At 36.3% G+C, this 20,362-nt stretch overlaps 2 protein-coding genes across 10 annotated transcripts in view; both read left to right on the forward strand.

Annotated features, from left to right (window-relative positions):
* The window catches only part of LOC105264480 (KH domain-containing, RNA-binding, signal transduction-associated protein 3), a 17,193-nt gene extending 2,998 nt beyond the window's left edge, over positions 1 to 14,195 (forward strand). The window contains exons 3-11 of one of the 6 annotated variants that reach the window (XR_891997.1): positions 10,533 to 10,649; positions 11,363 to 11,663; positions 11,765 to 11,876; positions 11,956 to 12,084; positions 12,183 to 12,292; positions 12,491 to 12,587; positions 13,651 to 13,713; positions 13,775 to 13,845; positions 14,104 to 14,123. Coding sequence is in view for 5 of the 6 variants with exons in the window: in XM_011301375.1 (XP_011299677.1) it covers positions 10,533 to 10,649; positions 11,363 to 11,663; positions 11,765 to 11,876; positions 11,956 to 12,084; positions 12,183 to 12,292; positions 12,491 to 12,587; positions 13,775 to 13,832 (924 nt within the window). In the remaining variant the exon portion in view is untranslated. Of the gene's footprint in view, positions 1 to 10,532; positions 10,650 to 11,362; positions 11,664 to 11,764; positions 11,877 to 11,955; positions 12,085 to 12,182; positions 12,293 to 12,490; positions 12,921 to 13,622; positions 13,732 to 13,774; positions 13,846 to 14,103 lie in introns of those variants that run through there. The other 5 variants (XM_011301375.1, XM_011301376.1, XM_011301377.1 and 2 more) reach the window with 5 other exon arrangements.
* Positions 14,196 to 14,203: 8 nt separating this feature from the next.
* LOC105264479 (uncharacterized) lies at positions 14,204 to 18,985 on the forward strand. 4 transcript variants are annotated; one of them, XM_011301371.1, is made up of 10 exons: positions 14,204 to 14,340; positions 16,005 to 16,177; positions 16,559 to 16,729; positions 16,930 to 17,009; positions 17,092 to 17,248; positions 17,371 to 17,649; positions 17,730 to 17,858; positions 18,070 to 18,244; positions 18,341 to 18,400; positions 18,475 to 18,985. In XM_011301371.1, the coding sequence occupies exons 2-10, from the start codon at positions 16,061 to 16,063 to the stop codon at positions 18,792 to 18,794; spliced, it is 1,488 nt and encodes a 495-aa protein (XP_011299673.1). In that variant the 5' UTR covers positions 14,204 to 14,340; positions 16,005 to 16,060; the 3' UTR covers positions 18,795 to 18,985. The 4 variants fall into 4 exon arrangements, with proteins under 4 accessions (XP_011299673.1, XP_011299672.1, XP_011299674.1 ...); XM_011301370.1 differs by having other exon boundaries at positions 16,061 to 16,177; XM_011301372.1 differs by lacking the exon at positions 18,341 to 18,400 and having other exon boundaries at positions 16,061 to 16,177.
* The last annotated feature ends 1,377 nt before the right edge of the window (positions 18,986 to 20,362 follow it).

Genomic DNA, 20,362 nt, shown 5'->3' on the forward strand with positions numbered 1-20,362 from the left:
TTAGCGCCCTTCAAAATTTTTTCCTCTTTTTTTTCATTATTTTTTTATGCCAACTCCAGTGATTTTCGTGACCTCAAAACTTAGCTCAAATTTTTATGTATTTTAGGTTAAAAAGATAAAATTTAAATCAAAGATGACGCTCGATAGATAGTCCACCCGGCCCTTAAAGTCTATTAAGAAGGTCATCTTTATGCTTCCAAAAAATTTCCTGCCAGCAGAAATTTTAACACAACCGAATTTCAGAGGTAATTTGACAGAAATAACGAACGAAAATTGATACAATTCTATTTTAAGTTAAGTTTTTTAACTAGATAATTTCAAAATCATTGGTTTTCATATGCTTTTCCAATTTTTATTATGATATGAAAACAAAAAATATTAGAAAAAAAATGATAAAAATGGCCCGTTGCTACATGCCGTAATAATCATTTTCCGTTCTGCTTCTCACGATTTCTCGTTAGGGAATCGATATTACATACTTCCCAAACTCCAAAACTTGAAAATCACTATGTGATCATTATATTATCCGGGCCATTGTAATGGAGTTTTTCTCACTCGAGAAAACCAGGCCACCTCGCCGTTGACTTGTTTCGTCAAACTCCACGCGAGTAAAAAACTTCATCCCAACAGCCCGAAAATCCCCCATTTCTGATTCGGTAGACGTGAGATTCAGGAAGTGAGAAAGACCTAGCGGTGAAAATATGAGATATAATGACAAGGGTAAAAAATAGAGGCACTGATGTGATGTTTCGTGTACGCTAGCAATAAAGTTTGGAAAAATGGAAGAAAAACATCTTTTGATCCTATCCGTTGTATAAATAGAAGAGACTGCGATAATCTCGAACTCGAATATGGACTTGAAGTCGAATGTGAGTCGATGTCGAATCAAATATGGAATGAATGAAGAATATCGAATGGAATGAAGAGTTGAATGAATTTTCCGTATCTAAAAAGTCTAGGTCCGTGATCTAGGTCCACAGCCGTGCGCCTTCATGAATAGTTAGCGCTATAGCGCTCAAAATGAGTCACACTATGTGATTCATATTTATATTATATATAAAGACCGATGATAAACCGATTTTATTTCTTTATCCAATATAAAATTTTATATTATAGTTTTTATTAATTATTATTAGTTTATTCAGAAAACAGTGATACGAAAGTTTTCCGCAAGAGAACAGAAATTCACGGAGAAATTTACGAATGCCTCAATGAGCTATGTTGGGCTGTGTTATACGCGAATCTAAACGCGTCCAAGCGATGATCCCATTCTCGGTGATCTGTCTCCACGTAAGCCCGTATCATCGTTTTCAACGCACGGTTCACTCTTTCGGTGGGGTCATTCGATGCTTCATGATAGTTGAAGCTTATTTCAAGTCCCTGTTTATGAACTGTCGTCTAACAGTCCATCAGAGATCTTACAACTTTGCTATTTTTCGGGAATTCTTACGACATCTCGACAGCGGTGCAGATACCGTTTGTCTTGGGTTGCCACTGCTGCTGTGAGTGACTCTGTCACGGCCTCTGGGGCGCTTAATAAGGCGTCCCGCGCCTTTTCCGTGCACGATTTGGTAATCGTACTCCATCAGCCTTAAATTCCATATCGCAAGTCTTCCAGCGGAATCATTCATGCTATAAAGCCACCGCAGACCTCTGTGATCCGTAATAATTGTGAAGACGTAGCCCTCCACATAACATCGGAACTTCTTTAAGGCCCATACGACTGCTAAACACTCTTGCTCAGTAAGCGTATACTTGGTTTCTGGATCTGCCAGGGAACGGCTGGGCTACTGTGACGAACTTCAGTATAAAGCGTCTGTACTAGAATGCCATTCCTATGAATCTGCGAATTTGTTTGGGATTCTTGGGCGCTGGACACTCGACGATCGCGGCGATTTTATCCGGGTCGACTTGTAACCTTTCGCTAGTAACTACAAATCTGAGGTATTTCACCTCGGATCGGTAGAACACCCTCTTCTTACGGTTTATGCTAGCTCGTGGTCTCTCACCTTTCCTAGTACTCGTCCGAGCCACTCTAGGTGTTCTTGGAATGCACTTGAGACGATAATGATGTATAAATACACGATTACGAGAGGGTACATCTCTGGACCTATTATTCTGTCCAGTGCTTTTTGGAAGGTTGCTAGAGCGTTTGTGAGGCCGTACGGTATTTGTTCGAACTGACAGAATCCTCTTCCCGGTACCATGAAAGCGGTGATCTCCTTGGAGTTCTCCGCTAGCGGTATTTGCCAATACGCCGCACTCAGATCTAGAGTGGAGATGTAATTGGCTTGCGTTAACTCGTCAAGGATTCCGCTCATTTTGGCAACCGGGTAAGCATCCCTTTTCGTTACTTCTATATTTCCTATTGGGTTTTTTTATCATGACGACTGGACTATTCCAGTTGCTCGCTGATGGTTTGATTATTTCATCTTTGAGCATGTCGTTAACCTCTTTTCACATCGCTAATTTCAAGTGATGGGGGGCTAACTTGACTCTCTGCCGGATCGGTTCGTAACCCTCCACGTTAATACGGCGTGGTGTCAGCTTGGGAATTGGTGGACTTCTCTTGATCACTGGAATCTTTTCATCCGGCAGCGGTTGGAGCATACTATGTTACTCCTCTCCTGGCGTATTAAGGCCATTAGACACTGCTATGTGACAGATTCTTTGACGACTACGAATCCCAACGACTTGGTGGGCTTATCCCGGAAAAACCACGATTGGGCAAATAAGTCTATGATCGGGTCTTTTTCAGGAATTCAATTCCCAGAATGAAAGCCCCAGATAGCGAGTTTCTACCTCGACTTCTCGTCCGCCAACCATTATTGGTATGGTGGAGACATTTTTCATCTTTTCGAGCTGGCTGTTGACTAAAAGTATTCGTCGTGGTGCGATTCTCTTAGCGGGAACGTCCACTAGAAGTGTGCAGCAAATCAATCTCTGCTTTTCCAGCAAAGGTTCGAGATGTTCCCGAGTTAACTAGTCTCCGTATCTCTTTCCCATGGATGCATATATCCACGTGGAAGGATAGTAATCTGCCCTCTTCCATTGCCTGTTTGAAGGCCTTCCAACTTAAGATTTCCTCGGGCGAGAGACTCTTCCAAGGGTCTGTCAGTTAGGATGTCGGGTTTTCGCCCTTTTCCCTGGCCCTTGGGTCTGTCGTCTCTGTCGCGGTTGGCGTTCCTTGCACTGGCGCTTGCTCCTCAGTGTCTGGGAGTCTCTGCTCCTCTTTCACTGTTACTTCTGAGATCTCCGGCAGCGTAAATGTGGTCCCTACGCGGCTGACTCCACATTTCCCTGATTACACCTGGGGTACTGGAGAAAGTGGACATACGTGCCACATACGTAGCAGAAAACTGTTCTGGGTTCTGTGCACAGGCACCAGGAGTGTTCTCTCTGGTCGCAATTGTGGCACTTAAGCCCAGCTGGGTTTGACTGTCTCGCATCAGGTCTCTGGCATAGCCAGTACCCCCGCTCTTCCTTGAAGAGGCATCACAACTTTGTATGGCGTGTGTCACTTCTAGCTCCTCAAAGAAAAGACATTCCTTCACGTCTCTCTCTGTCGTTTCCAGTCGGTTTCGGGATGATTTACCGACCTAATTGCTGTTCTCTGAGGAATTCTCTGGGCCTTGGCGCTTCGTTAGGCGAAGCTGGGACAGAGCAAATATATTTTCTTGTGGATAGTAATTATTCTTGGCAGAAGAATTTTTTATTCTCAGTGTACGTAATATAAGATTTATCCGAAATTTGATAGTGAATAACCACCATTTTGAATAATGGAAGATAATATAAAATAAAGCGCGGCAGTTTATATACGAATGTGTCAAAATGATTGCTAAAAATATTTGGGCATATGAAATTGAATTAAGGCAGATTGTTTCTTTAATCCTGAGGATCAAAGATTTTCGAGAAATTTCTGTATTTTCGAAAGAACTCGGCTGATTGAGCTGAAATTGCGTCCGAAAAGGTTTCGCAGCAATACCCATTGTGTGACAAAATTTTAGATTCTAAGCTTCCGCTTTCGTTATTTTTATATCGTGATTAGTAAAACTTTTCGAAATAATTAATACATCCTTTTGGATATACATACATACATGGTACTCAAGTTTCGTATTTTTTAGTTGCCGGTAAAATTTGCGAATTGGAAAATCAACCGGTTGAAGGGCATCTCTTTAGAAGCAAAAAGTACAAGAATTCCTGGATTTTATAGAAAATTACAAGAATTTCCGATTATTTATCGAATGGCAAAGTTGATGGAATTACTGGGAAAGGGGAGAACCGGAGAATTTAGATTATACGGAACTTTGAAATAACTGCCCCTTGAATGAAATTAAGTTCAAAATTATTAAAAAGAGTTATTCAAGGAGCCTATTTGCAGTAATAGATCACTTAATGAATTTTTCAAATTGGTAATGACCCGAGATGGATTGTTCTAATTGATCTGATACTTCATAAAATGAGAACGATGATGAATAATTCATTTTGTTTTAAGTAAAAAAAAAAGAACGGAGATCAAGTATAATGAGAAATATATAATGATAATGAGAGTTAAAATGAGAATTAAAAAAAAAATTCCTCAATGGTACAACTTTTTCACTTGGGACCAAATTAATAATATTTTGGAATCTTCTGTTAAATTTATGCAACGCATGCAAAAATTGGGAATTCTCAGTCGTATGGAATTTTATGATCATTGTGTCAAATTCTGAAGAGAATTCCGACATAAATGACAATTGGAATTAATAAGAATAAAATTTTATTTACTAAGCAAAGATGCAAAATTAGGAAGTGACTTCTTCATAAATTTTGAAATTAAACCAGTAATCACATGGCATGTGTTATTTTCATTAATATTGACATCCATAATCACGAGAACGCTGCTGAATAATTAATTTTGGAGAAAAAAGGAAAAAAATGAAGAAAATGGGACGGCAGAAACAGAATAAAAAGGCTACAAATGATCGATTATCTGCCATTCGATTTCGATTAATAATAGATTAATCAATCGAATCAAATAGATAACTAACCAGCAGATCAGCTGATTAGCACAGTTAGTTAGTGGCTACGGAGAAATATCAGAATATGGCAGTATAAAATATGGCCTACAATCATCAATCTCTCAGAAAAATCCGCACCAATTATGAAGGCAGGTTCTGAGTAACTAAGAATGTATTCATGCTATATTCATCTATTGACGATGTTCCACACCCATATATAGTCAAAATTAATATTTTTTCAATTTTTTGGCAAATTATCGATGTGATGGATGTGAAAAAGTATAAGGTTTTCGCGTTTTATCATTATTCAATGACTCATGAAATTTTTCGGTGGTTGCAATCATTTTCATATATTTTCTGTACAGTTTGGTGATTCATTTTAAAAGTTTAGAAAAAATGCAGAAAAATGCTTGCGCCACCCTGAAACTTTATAAGTCATTGAATAATGACAAAACGCAACAGTCTTATATTTCCACGTCAGTACCGCGGTAAGTTTGCCAGAAAAAAGAAAAAACGTTAATTTTGGCTATATATGGGTGTAGAACACCTTTAAACTTAACATTGAAGTTTGAACTGTAGAATCGCTTTGGATTTCAAATTTAACAATCAGAGTTACTTTGAAATTATCCATTTTCTTTAATGTATAATGAACGCCATACATAACTCATTTAATAATGATCTAGGAAATGGTAAAAACTTTCAGACCTGTTTCCTTCAGAAATGGAAAAATTTATGGCAATGCTGAAAAAATTATTCTTATGGTGAAAAATGGATTGTTAGTGTGCCATTAAAAAAAAATATGTCCCATTATAATTTTTGACGATTTCATAATTCGACTTCGAAATTTTTATTTTTCGTTTTTTTCTTATTGTTGAAAATGGCCTCTAATAATTAAGACCAAAAAGTACGTATAATGTTGGAAAAAAAGTGGAATTTATGAACAATTTAGCGAAAGCATTCAAACTAAAAACACTGAATTCAATTTGAGAGGAAAAAAAGGGTAACATATGAGATTTTACCAAGGATTCGATAAAACTCAATATGTTTAAACAGCTATAGAGAAGAAAATTAAAATGGTTTAATCTTTCGAATGTTGCATTAATTGGAATTCACGTAACACAAAATTAATTAAACTCAATTGGAGTGAGCATAATTAGAATTATGAAAAACTTTGATATCTTTTGTCTTAGGTATGGAAGAACCTAAATGCAACAATGAAAATCATAATTGATTGTGTGACTTTGAAGTAACAATGATAACATTGAAGTAAAAAAATTCTGAAAAAAAAAACGGGGTCGCGCTGGTATTCAATAATATAAAATGCAGAGCCACGAGGAGCTGCTCTGTTATGCCTTCAAACATGTATCCGCCAATGCATTTTTTTTGACGTTTTTTGACCAGCTTACTAAGGTGTCCTTATGAACGCCGCTTTATATCTTTTACTAAGGTCCGTATGTACTATCTATTGAATGTGACCCTTTGTTTAAATTCTATCTTGTGAGCCCATAATATATCAAAATTTGGGATAAAATTTGTGTTGCGGGAACCACTCGAATAGTTATAAAAAGATAATGGAAAAAGCAGTCGATAGTAATTATGCGACTCTAGATGAGTTATTGAAATTTATGGGTATATCTTCTATGCCGTCAATAAATTGATGGCGAGCTTCGGAATGGTTTCTACGAATTAGTTTCTCCTATTAATTTATATTTGTTAAGATATGATCCATATGATCATTTAAATTTAAAATCACAATATATCTAAAACTTTGAATTTGCATGTACATTTGAGTACATTGATACGGCCTTTTTCACATAAAAAGATTAATTCGGTCAAATCAATTTTGAAACATTCAACATAATCATTTTACACTTAAAATTGAATATCTTCGAAACTAATGTCTCAATTATGCTCATTTTTAATATTATTCATTGTAGTGATAAATGTAGAATCTCGTTCAAATTTCAAGTTAATAATTAATAGTTTTTACGCGGGTGATAGGGCCAAGAACGATTTGAACTGAAAACGGAGAAATCTAAATATCTCGAACACTTTGAATGGGCGACTATATATGTTTAAATTGATTATGATAGAGGACATCAAGACAATTTTCTCTTAAAAGGAAAATCATGTTAATTTTTAAGATATTCCATATAATCCTTTTATACTAAAAATTGAATCTCTCCGAAACTAGTTTTTCAATTGAGCTAATTTTCAATACCACTCGTTGTAGTGAAAGAAGAACAATCTCGAGCAAATTTAAAGTTAATAGCTCGATTTTTGCGCGGGTGAGAGGACGAACAACAATTTTTTTCGCATATATATGAAAGTGCCAATAACTATGGTTTTTTGCAGAGTTCACTTTCCAATCTTTGATTGATTCCAATGGAGCCAATCATGACGAAGAGGATGAAATAAACAGAAACTACCCTTCTTAGTTTTGGAGATATTTCGGGAAAACGATTTATAAACAAATCACGATTGCTCACAACCGGCTGAACCGATCGAGCTGAATCTGGGTCCAGAGTTAGCCTCAACTCTTACCTATTATCTAACGAAATTTCAAATTTTTTGTAATTTTTTTAGCTGTTACTCAATCTACACGGAGAGAAATATTTATTAAAAATTACGGAACTTTCAGTTCACTTACCGATTACGGAGTCGATTCAAAAAATTTAAGTGACGGTATCGTAATTTTTCACCGATAATTCAGATAAAAATTACGGAGCACCGCAGAAAAATTCTGTGATTTTAGATAAAAATGACGTGACAGTTCCGTAAAATTTTCGACAACTACGTTTCGCTCTAGAATTACGGAAAATACATGTAATTTTTATTGAATAGTTCTCTCTGTGTAGTAGAGGCCGATGGCAAGCTGCGTATTTTTAAATTATTTTTTTGCAAATTTGGTAGATCCTTCTCAATCAATATCGTGAATAAAAATACTCTGTCTTCCAGGTCTCGTAACATAAAGTAAGAGATACCACACGGTTTCAAGCATCTGGAAAAATTTCGTTAAATCCCCGTCGTGGAGAACAGATCACAATCCCCCACATGCTTGCCATCCTTGCCTTCAGCTCGGATGTAAATCTTGCTTGTGGACAGGGATGATTAGTTTTCCACCGTTAGGCGTGAAAATAACTATTAGCAATATATTTGATCAGAATCCAGGCTGAAGGCACATACTATTATGCAACAACGGCTAGCAATATTTTGCGAATGTATTTTATGGTATTCTGGTTAAATATGTTGCGTAAACATATTACGCAGCCGGCTCGAACTTTGTACTTTTATTGTTTTACCCTCACGATCATTTTCGACATTTTGAGATACTTCGAGATCAATTTCTTTTCTTCTTTTTGCTTACGAACGGAAGCTTTGTAGTCGTCAGATTTTCGAATTCGCTAATTTTGTTTGGAAGTAATGTAGAATGGTCTGAGACATCAAAATTCAAAATTTGAGTACCATGTGTGTATGTGTACATGGTCAACTTGGAACACTCTTGTAGAAAATAGAAGGAGTAAATGGCTAAAGTTATTCCGAGAACGGTCAAATATCACCAAATTACAGATATTACTAAGGACTAAGTCTGTGCCGTAATTCAGTTCGATTGGTGCAGCTGTTTTCCATAAATTCGCGTCCACCGCCTCCCACGCAAGATTCGTTCAATAATTTGTAAATTAAATCCTTCCAAATTTTTCCGCATTAGTTAAATTTCGCTGCCACGTCGTGGTGGCCGGTCGGTTTTACCTTATGGTTCTAACCCTTTCGGTCATTCGAGATATTCCCAGAATTTCGAGATCATTTTTTTTCTTCTTTTTATATCAGCATTTACAGTGACCGCAGGAAGGGGGTGCTGCCTACAGACAAGTCACCATCTTCAACTGAACGCAGATCACTCCGTATCTTACTCCGTTACGCCGTTGGCTGTTTATTTTTCATTTCTTCAATTTCTTCAAGAATGCACTTTGTGGCCCACCTCTCATCTCCCAGCAACATAATATTCATCACATAATGGGCTGTCCTCTTGAAGAGTTCTACGGCTGTACTCTTCTAGTTAGCCTCTAGTTTCCAAACATAATCAGCAATATTCGGGGATAGGCCCCTACTAGCCTTAAAAAACATTTTCTGTACCTGGTTCATCATCTATCTTCTGCCCTAACCCCAGATTTTTAGTACCTACGAAACTCCCACCTTTGTCGTTGCATTCATCGGACACTCGTCTGTATCCCTGTCCGTCATCCCTTTGCTCTTGGAAGACTGCTGTATCTTTCCTGCTTACCCTTCGTGCATAGGTGTTATACTGGTTACCCACTGCTAACCAAAAGCCCAAGTATTCAAATTCTTTCGTAACCTTTGATAACATCCCTCTCCTTATATAATCAGCCTTACTTTTAACTTCGACTTCTTTGTCTAAATAGCATTATTTTCGTCAAGTACCTGCTCAATCCATTTGATTCACCATCTAGTATAGTATACTATATCTAATTACTTATTATAATTATTCTTAGTCCAGAAATTTTCTCCTAAGTCTATTTGTGCGTCTCCAGCTCCTCTTCATTTCAGTATAATTTCCAGGTCGTTTACGTAAAGGTTGAGCAGGATTTGACTCAACGCAAAACTCTATCTTATTGCGAGTATAACAAATGAATTATTACTGACTTTTAAATTGTTTACTTTTGAAAATCCATGGGCTTCAGATTATTCCTGCTTAACAATACAATTCAGACAATATTTTAGTAATTTTTCAATTAATTGTTAATAAAGTTAGTATAAACTCGTTTTATTAGAAGAAAAAACTATATTCATAATGACATATTTAGAAGGAAGGAAACACCTTTAAAAATTGCATTGGCGAGTACATTTTTGGAACATTTTTCTAATTATAAACGCATGAAATTATTTTTTTTTAATTTTCAGACCGATTATACCATTCTGGGCATGCTGGACTTTATTCAAAGATTTGAGAAGGCACTAGGCAAATACAAATAATCTCAAATTTATAAAACATACTGAAATGTATTTTACGAAATTATATAGAATCAATTGTCAAATGTTTCCTTCGATTTACGAAACTGAGTCATCGCATATGAGTTTTTCCAGTATCATGATATTGATTTCGATTTTCTTCGGTCTACCGTTTTTATCACTTGTTCAACCCTGATTCGACAGATCCTCGCAACTTTATCGAAGATGTTTGTGTGAACGATGATGCATTTCTAAGTAGGACGACCATGACAACCATAGCTACTTTGTTACTTGTAATTTTTTTTCGACCTTAATTTTTTGAGAGATATTTCTTAGAGTTTTGTCCTTACAATTTCCTACATTACCAGAACTATATTAACAAAGTTGAACAAAAACTAAAATAAAGTCCGAAGCATTGTCGGAGTACTTTACATGAGATTCCATTTGTTTATCAAAGTGGCAAATAATTTACAAAATGTAGATTGTGTAGGTGATTATAGTACGTATGATAGAATGAAATAGTTAGTGCTGATCTCAGTATGAAATTATGAATTTATATTGCAGTTCAACTTTGTCGGAAAACTATTGGGACCAAAGGGTAATTCAATGAAACGTCTGCAAGAGGAAACCATGTGTAAAATGGCAGTATTGGGTCGTGGATCGATGAAAGACAGACAAAAGGCAAGTGAACAAGCTCTTTAGTTTGCTAACAAACGCTCAATTATCGCTAACAAGTGGTAAACAAAGATAAACTCTCATGTGCCCATTGTGATGGATTATTAAATTTTAACTCTTCATATTTCATTTTTACCACAAAGAGCTAACAAAATTAGGGCTAGATCCTGGTCTGGATACATGGTCTGGTTCTCCTCGATCTATCCTCGTTTTATTTTTTCACATCCAGGACGTAGAATAAATGTGGTCACATGCGCACCGTAAATAATCCAATAGTGGCAATCGATTTTCTGTACTTGGCCGGAGTAATCCTGTCGTTTTCTTCCGGGAGAGATAGAAAACTCCCCGAGGAGTCACTCAACGAGGAAATATTCTTAGGGGATGTGGTCGCCTTGGTTGTACTTCACATCCTTCGATGATGTGATTTATATTCATCTAGTCATTTATAGGCTTCGACATTTATAATTAATAATAAAAGAATTTTCTCATTAAAAAAGTACTATTAAAAAATGTAGAGAAAATTTTATTTATATTATCTTATCTATCTATTGCATATATTTCTATAGATTTTATAGATTTCTAAAGATAAATCAAATTGTTGTTGAAATTTTAGGTGCTATAACAAAATACGGAAATTACCATAAAAGATATGGACTTATTTGGCTTATTCTAAAACAACAAAGAATTAACGAAATGATTAAAGAACGAAATTTTTTAAGGAGGAAGAATGCAGACAATCTTTGGACCCAAAATATGCTCACCTTGCTGACGATTTGCACGTAGAAATAGCGGCTCTCGCTCCACCAGCGGAAGCACACGCTAGAATCGCATTCGCTCTTGCTGAAGTACGAAAGTACCTCATACCCGATAACAATGACAATATAAGACAGGAGCAAATGAGGGAGATGGAGCTGAGCATGTCGGATGACCCTAGCTCCAGCGATGAGAGACGACCTAGCTCCAGATCTACAGGGATTCTAAGACCAAGCAGTCGACCTGCACCTCCAAGGTCCTCACGCGGTACGTTCACTATTTTTCATATTTTGAGATTGAGTTGATGATTTTTGCTTTATGTTGCCTTACTGTCATTTGATTTCCCTGGTGTGTTCTCGATCAATCAGCTATGCTTCCGCCACCATCGTCGCGTGGATTGATAACTCGTCCTGTCCCAGCAAAAACGAAAGTGTTTTCCATTTTGGATCGAGCTAGAGTAGCCATGGATCAGAGTTATGGGTAAGCTGAAAACTTGACGAACTGTTTGTAGTGATTTTCAAGATTGATGAACTGTCCCTTAACCCTGTCGAATTTATAGACTCTCCGGCGATAGATATGATGATCCAACACCACCTCCACCTCCCAGTCGTTCCCACCACGATTATGATTATCATGGATCATCAAGCAGCAGCAGCAGATACGATCGCCACTACTCACCTCCTTCTTCGTAAGGTTTTTTCTATCCATTTTTATCCTATATAATAGAACTGTGATAAAAGTGGTCTGTAACAATCTTAAGTAACTTGTTTCGCTTGTTTTGTCAAGTGCTTATAGAGATGATGTTTACTCATCTTCGAGATACAGTACTTATGACTATGACGATGATCCTCCTCCACACTCATCGCATGACTACTACGAAACCTCTGATTATCCCGGTAAGTTCTATTTCATTTAACTGACGTCGATTCAAAAATCGAGAAAGATTTGGAAAATTGAGGAATGGAAATAGTGAAATATCTTATATGTTCTTATGTGTTAAAATTTACTGATCATTCGATATTTGTTTTTGGTGCGGATCAAGCCGCTTAAATAATTAAAAAATAGAAATCTAGATTAATTCGTTGAATTCACAGAGGAGTCTTCGGGTAGAGCTTGGAAATCCTACAAGACAACAACAACCTCCGGTTCAGCATCACGATATCGCTCTGCTCCGTACACTCGACCGAGCAAGTAAATATGTATTTTCTTTTGTCTATCTAACTGAATGAAAAGAAAACTGTAAATTTTTACAATGGAACGATTTAATTCTGACCGGTCTGGCTAATTTATTCATATAAAATAGTCCTGCAAATTTTCAAAATCAACCGCGAGAAAATTTATCATTTTATCATAATTAACAAATTAAAAACAAAAAAGCACTGACTAATTGTCTATTCAGAATGGCAATTAAACATAAGTCATCGTAGTTAAGAAAAAAATGACTAAATAAATTTATTTGAATAAATCTAATGATGAACGAGCATAAACATGGGAATAAATATGGAGGAGTGAAATTTCCAGAGACACATGAAAAATCTATATAAACTAAAAAATTTGATAATACTTGTAAAGAAAAAAAGAAATGATTATTCAAACCGCATGAAAATTAACCTCTGATACGTGACATATGTCTTTTAATTTCAATTTATAAATAAACTATGAAACTATCGATTTGTATAGTTCTAAAAACAATCAATTTTTATTGAGCTAAAACCACTAATATAAGATAATGAACAAAAAAACATTCATGCAGAGTTAGTCGTGTGTGTAATCATTAAAATTATATTATTAAATGTCCGCTTCTTATAAACATTACAATTAAAACGTAGACAGCATCACTCAAGTAGCAAGTATGGGTAAAAATAAAAGTAACAAACGCCTCCTCCAAACGTAAACAAGATCGTTCTCATGAGTCGAAGCAAGGAATAGGTATTCTATTACCTAATAATGTGGCAAGACAAACTGAGGAGATAATTTGTATCTTATGGATTAATAGCCCAATTTTTGTAAATGTTAAATCACACGAAAACATCATGGACTAATAAAAAAAATTCATGCAAGAAAAAGCAGCTTCACTCGATATAAAATATCAAATAAACCAAACCTTTTTCAGAAAATTAAATAAAGAGAATAATCCAACAAATGTAATCTGAACAAAAAGTATAAAACATTTATATCATTCTTTGCTTCATAAAATATTATTAAAAGTTCCCTTTTCTTTTTTAGTTTATCACGTTTTTAATTCTTCAATCAGGTACTTGAAACTATCGTCGAATGAAACGTAAAAATATTGTTGATAAATAAGAGGGTGGAACACGTAAGTACGTCTGACGATGGTATACGTAATTGTGCAATGAAATGATTGAATTATTTTCCAGGAAGAGGAGATTACATGGCAGCTTCAAAAAAAAATCACCGTTCAGAATGTTGCGTTAACGAACCGTCGAAGGTATATCTAAAGATAAACGAATGATGAAGCAGGTTGTGGAACAGTTGGGCTCAATTTCAAAACGAACAAAATTCGAGTAATTATTTGATTTTGATTTTCATTTTGATTTTATCAAAAAAATTATTAAAAATTTATACTATTTCAACGAAATATTTTTTGAGAGCCGTGCTAATTTGGAATATTCGAGTTCTTGTTCGGCAACAGCTTCCTCATTATATTAGCACGAATAATAGATATAATAGTGAATTTAATCACTAGTGCACGGAATAGGAACGAAGTGAATTGAAGCGAATTGAAGTCGTTCCGCGTCAACATTCTGTCTGCCTGTCAATTCATCATTAAACGCACATTACGCGGCGTTGTCAGGCGTTGTCAGACGTTGCCAAGCGTTGTCAGGCGTTGCAGTAGGACTGCGGCTATAATCTCATTCTTTTTTTGCTCTTTTTCAAATCATGTGATCATCCACGTCGTCTTACAGACTTCTTATAAACGATGGTATGTATTTTCTAACTCTTCCTTTTTTATTCGTGCTCAAACAATGTCATTAATGTGTGTGAGAGATTTTTTTCACGTTTCATTTTTCTCATTTATTTTTATGAAAAACTTTCGATTTTTCATAGATAATTAGGATATGTCGCATTAATAGTTCTCACGCAATACATTCTCTCCTATAATTCTAACAATAAAACGACAAATTAACCCGGATGGACCCCCAAAACGGCTGCCTTCTAGTCACAATTAAAATGGGCGAAGAAGTTGGGTTAATTTTATCCATAGTTGTTGAGCTGTATTGAGTCGTGGCTGTGGTACACTATAGATTTCATATTTTTATAAAATTTTTGAATTTTCTGTATATGTAAATCTATATCTATATTCATTTGTATTTTTGTTTTTGTTTTTTGATATACGATAATTCCATTATTACAGGGCTGCAACTGGCAGTACTATAAAGTATGGAATAAGAAAAAAAGAATGAAAAAAAAAATAAATAAAGAAATAAAAAATAATAATCTGTAAGCTATTTGTCAAAAATTGGCACCGTGAATATCAGTACTTTCACTTCGACTCATCTGCTTTTTCAACACGGTGTTGGTAGAGAGGGTAACTTTCCTCCCGCGCAGCGGGAAATATCCTGTTGGACCCTTGGGAGGAAACACAGACAAGCAATTTTGGCAAAAGTGGCAATTTTGCATGCAGGGAAGACTTATCTGTTTTTCCTCCAGAGGTGAGGAATATACTAATAAACTGAAGAAAGGTACTGCCAAGGTCGGAAAGGCAAGATTATTATTGAGGATAGTTATAAATGATCCTACTCTTTTTTACTTATTTTCTCCTCAAATATGCCCCAATATTCTGATCTTAGGTAATTTCTTGGCTACAATTCTTAACCGTCATTCAATGACGTGGTTCTTCATCTGAAAAGTCGAAATGATCTAGTCAAGATCTTTTGCGTCCCGGTGGGAGCAATGTCATATATTCGAAATCTGACTTTTCCTACATGTGGCAACGTAAAATGATAAAGGAACCCGCACGGAGAGAAAAATTTATGAATTTTTATAGTGTGATTTCGATAAAAATTATTGTGCTGCATTTCAATCTCGGTGTAAACTGCCAGCCAGAGAAAAATCACTATACTGCTCAGTAGCATTTCTACATCAGACTAGGAAAACGTATTTATCGGCTAAGTAAAAATTGAAAGTCATTACAATAATTACCAGCGTTAAATTCAGCTTCGGCAGGAATTGGAGGCATTCGATGTTCATCACCAACCTATCATATTGGGTTAAAAAATGTTCAGAAAAAATGCTGTGTAGCAAAGCAATTAAAAATTTAAAAAAAGCACACAAAAAAAAATACCGATCTTGATAGGAATTTTCAAAGGAATTCTATCAATTTTTCCTTCAAACTCAAAGAAAAAATGATACTTCCAAATTTTATAATGCTGTTAATTGCGGAATTCATTAGAAAATTTACGATACTAATAGTCATTTTTATTTGAGATCCAAGGAAATTCTGGTATCCTAGCATTTTGCACCACCATTCTAGTGTTCGGTCCTATAATTTTTCTTGGACTTCTCTCTCCGTGCATGTGCTTATCAATGATAGTAATTTAACACGTGAAATGATTCCATAATAATATTCTTCTATGTGACTTTTAGTAATCATCACCCAAACCATACCTGTCAATGTGATTCCAATTGGTAATTGTTAATAGATGAGTGAAGCAGCAATGAATAAACAACTCCGCGACGACACAGTATTCAATCAAGTTAATTACTTTATTACAATCCCAGACAGACGTTTGAAACCGATGAACTCTCTATTAATGGAGGTAATTCAATATAATCCCTCAAGAGAAAATATCCATCTATGAAATAGTATATTTCGATACAAGTGCCGAAAGTTGTTTTTGGTATGCGGAAGGTATATAGCACAAGCCGAAGGCGAGGCTTTCTGCACGAGTTGCGAACAATGTTTTTCTTGGCAGTGTGCGGGAACGTCACTTCTTAGACGCGCCAAGCGAAGCGGAGCGTGTTTGAAGAGTCACTTTCCAGCACATTCTGATGAAAAAATGTGAAACGATAAAAAAATGCAACGATATTGTTTTATTAAAGATTATATATAATGAGCATATATAGAATATTTTTCTATTAGTTTTTGCAAAGAATTATGCGCAAGGTACTCATTTTCGTATCGATTGAATTGTCGCAAGGTCCGTACAACGGTGATGGAGCTAATGAAGAGTAAGGATCAGTTGTTCAAAGACATGTTCCAAGAAGTAAAGTTTGCTGGGAGTTTCTACAAAAAAACGAGGGTGGGGAAGCCAACTGAATTTGATCTTGATTTGATTATAAAGCTTCCGGTAATCTATGAGAAGATCAGAGTAAGTTTTTCCATCATATCTTTATGAAAAATTGGATTTTTCTTCCGAAATGCCAGGAGGAAAGTGGGTTGAATATTTCGTCTGATTTCTACTATTTTTGGGGATTCACGGATTGGCATGGTCATTGGCACAGTCTCCTAAAATTTCGGGAGAACAATCGAATTGCATCTAAATGTACACGCATTTTCTTTTGAAAATAGTTTGAAGAAGGTCTTCCCGGATATGCAAGAATAAGGCTTCCTCCAGACTCTCACAAACCCCTCTGGGAGACCCATAGGAAGTAGGCAATAATGTTCTTTTGCACAATGAACGCATTATTTGATTGACTAGTAGGGCAGTTCAATCAGTTTCTTCTTTATTAGGGTACTGGACAGATGGATTTCGGAGGATGAACATTACCTTAGTAATGACAAAGTACGAAAATGGTTTGAAGGCGTTATCACAAAATCGTTCTCGACGCTGATGGAGGGCCAGGAAGGCTGGTTTATTCTCCCTATTGGGGAAACCCGTTCTGTGAATGTAAATATGAAAATGTCTTAAAAAATCGGTATTATATGCTGAGGAGTATTTGAATTCAAATAAAAGTATGTACATATAGAAATACAAGTTTAATTGTTTTAAGAAGTTCAAATTCTTTGAAGATAAAGGTACGCAAAAGTGGTCCAGCATTCACGCTCCAGGTTGTTTACGAGGGTGGACATCTCGATTTGGATTTGGTGCCAGCTCTGGAATTCAATTCCAGACCCAATCTGAAGGTGTTCACACGATTGCTGAATGTTGATCAGCCGTGGTATCTGGTACCAAAACCAATGAAGATTGGGCATAATCCCCAATTTAACTGGAGGTTCTCCTTCTTTTCATATGAGAAATCATTGTTGAGTAAAAACGGGAAAATCAAGCCTGTTATAAGACACCTGAAGGTATCGTTTTTCGATGGATTAATCAGTTTATTTGGCCATTAGAATACATTGCGCCAAAAATATTATTATTGTTTTTTTAGAAATTAAGAGATTGCCAAAATTGGTCTTCAGTCTTGGCCAGTTATTACATCGAGACATTAGTTTATCATGAGTTACATACAAGGGAAATTGATCTGATCGGGTCTTCGATGAGTTCTCTCCTCGTTCACGTAAGTCGTGAATGCAAAGTTTGTTAAGAGTCAATTTAAAAATTGTATGTGAAATAATAAAGTCAGAACAGAAACTCTATGTGCACTTGTCTATGAGATCCAATTTGACACATTACTCTATTAAATGAACGATAGTTATAATAGTATCAAGTTCCGTGTCTTATTGGCGGCGAAAGTAATTCCCAAATGCTAAATTGTTCTTCAATTGCAGATGTTAATCAAACTAAGTGAGGCATGCGAGAAACAGTGTATTCCATACTACTGGGACTCAGATTGCAACCTCCTTGCTGAGAAAACCAGTAAACAATTGGTTCCTATGGCGAACAGAATTAATAAAATTATCAAAGACATTCAAGAAAATCCATCACAGATGACCCAATACTTCTGTAAATACTCAACGCTTTTCTCTGAATTACTGTCATCTAAGAAGTTTTGAATTTGCGATTGTTTTTTCAATGTATAGTAACATTTTCAATTTATAGTAACCTCTGATGAACGAGAACTTTTTTTAACAATTTCCAGTTGTGATATTTCCCGATTGGGTAATTCATGTCTTCTATTTTTCATCAATATGTTGAAGTTGTAACGGAAATGTCAAAATAAATTATTTTTTCAGATTCCGGATTTGTTCCAGTGCTGTCTGAGTCCTCATCTGAAATGAAAGAAGAATCGCTTCTAAATTTCCTCAATCCCGAAATACTAGGAACATCAGAGAATATCCAATCCATGGAACCAATAACCATTCTCACTCATACAGTTTCTGCTTTGACAGATGAAATTAAAACTCTCAATTCGAAATTTTCGGAAGAAATTAATGCTCTTCAAAGTACGATTAATTCATTGAAAGGGCAGATTGAAGCTATGGCCGGAATCATAGGGATCTTAGTTAGGCGAGAAATGAATGGAGTGAACGTGATGACTCAGAGTTTAATTTGACAATTAGAATTTTGTTGCATCACCTCGATTATTTACTATCACTTTTTCGGACTTATGCCAGTTTTCCGTCTAATATAACATGATTTTTCAGAATGGCTCTCTCGTTCTTTCTTCCGAATGGAAGCTATGTAATTGCTATTTTTTCAATTTCTGTATTTTTATTGGAAATACATAATCCCATAAAATGTCGAGAAGTGATGTTTTTTAAGAAAAGTCTATATGTATGTGGGCATGTGAGTGCAAACTTACAGTGATGCGTTCAAAACTGTTTCCATTACCGTCGTTGGGCCGGTTATTGACAGTTTTGGCTTAGAATCAGCTTCTAGATATTATTGAAAATTTTCCAAAGCACTAACGTATTGTTCATGAAGGTGACATATGAATTTATCTTTTTTTAATCAGAAATTGAAAACTAAAATGTTGGTATTTTGCATCAAACAAAATACTGATTATGTGCTGGAGCCGGTACACGGCATCTCTCAATGAGGGAAGCTGTTGTAGTCACCCTCTCTCTTGTCGCTCTCTTCAGTATTCGCCTGGTACTAAGCCGTCAACGGCGGTTGACTCATAGCGGCTTTCTTCACCAGGAAGAACTGAACTAAGATGCCGTGTATCGGCTCCACCGCATAATTAGTATTTTGTTTGATGCAATATACCAACATTATGTGTCTTTGGCCGACACACGGTATCCCTCAATGAGAGCCCTGTTTGTTATCTCCTGGTGAATACTTTGAAAGAACTGAATGCTATGCGAAGCTCTGAAATGGTGACTTTATGCTCCACATAAAATATTAGACTGTTGGAAAAGCTTTTTCTGCCTACATGCGCCGAAAGGGAGCATTCTAACCTCACTTCGTTCGGTTAGAAACGTCACTTTCGCCGCATATCGATAGAAAAATGGTATGCAACCCTCGGGAGGATAATCAGACAAGCATTTCCCACGTGCATACGGCTCGGGTGGTAATTTTGCACGTGGGAAGTACTTGTCTACTTTTCCTCCCTAGGTGAGCAATATACTATAAGGTTTAAAAGCTTGTTATTTACTGTCACTGCCTGGGCCTGGCGGTTGTGGCGACCAAAAGAACGCACTTAATAACACTATAACGGGATGGAATAAAACACGGAGTAGTAGAGAAAAAACGCAATGATTAGGCTTTAAATTTTCCGGAAGTTTTTGCCTACAGCCATCCTAGTTGAATCCTGAGGGAGGTTCTGCTGGTCCACCTTGCACTAGAATTTCCTGGAAGTGTCCACGCTCAGGTCCAGTTTCCTCTCTCGAGGATGGTTTCGACAGGGACATTGTCCACCCAGCTCTTGGGGGCTGTTGCGGACACTCGGTCGTTGGGTAGGTCGAATCATCGAATAAAAGGTGAATCCTTGAGGTGAGGTGACCGAAACCAGTTGCGACAGATAGTGTCCGGAGGAGAGGGGATTTTATAAATCTCATTTAGTGGGGCCTATTGCGTGGGACTAAGTACTGAAGTACACAATGGTCATTAAATGAGGAATTAGCACTGTAATGAGATTTTTCTCGTTACTAGAGAAAACCCTAGAAAAGTCACTAGGCG

This window comes from Fopius arisanus, unplaced genomic scaffold (assembly GCF_000806365.1).
Source record: "Fopius arisanus strain USDA-PBARC FA_bdor unplaced genomic scaffold, ASM80636v1 scaffold00021, whole genome shotgun sequence".
NCBI classification, from domain to species: Eukaryota; Metazoa; Arthropoda; class Insecta; order Hymenoptera; family Braconidae; genus Fopius; species Fopius arisanus.

Bases quoted from the DNA above. Each gene is read 5' to 3' on its own strand.
- LOC105264479 (XM_011301370.1), top strand. The intron at 17,859-18,069 runs GTAAGTCGTGAA...CTTCAATTGCAG, and splicing joins TGAGTTCTCTCCTCGTTCAC to ATGTTAATCAAACTAAGTGA. The intron at 18,401-18,474 runs GTAATTCATGTC...TTATTTTTTCAG, and splicing joins TTGTGATATTTCCCGATTGG to ATTCCGGATTTGTTCCAGTG.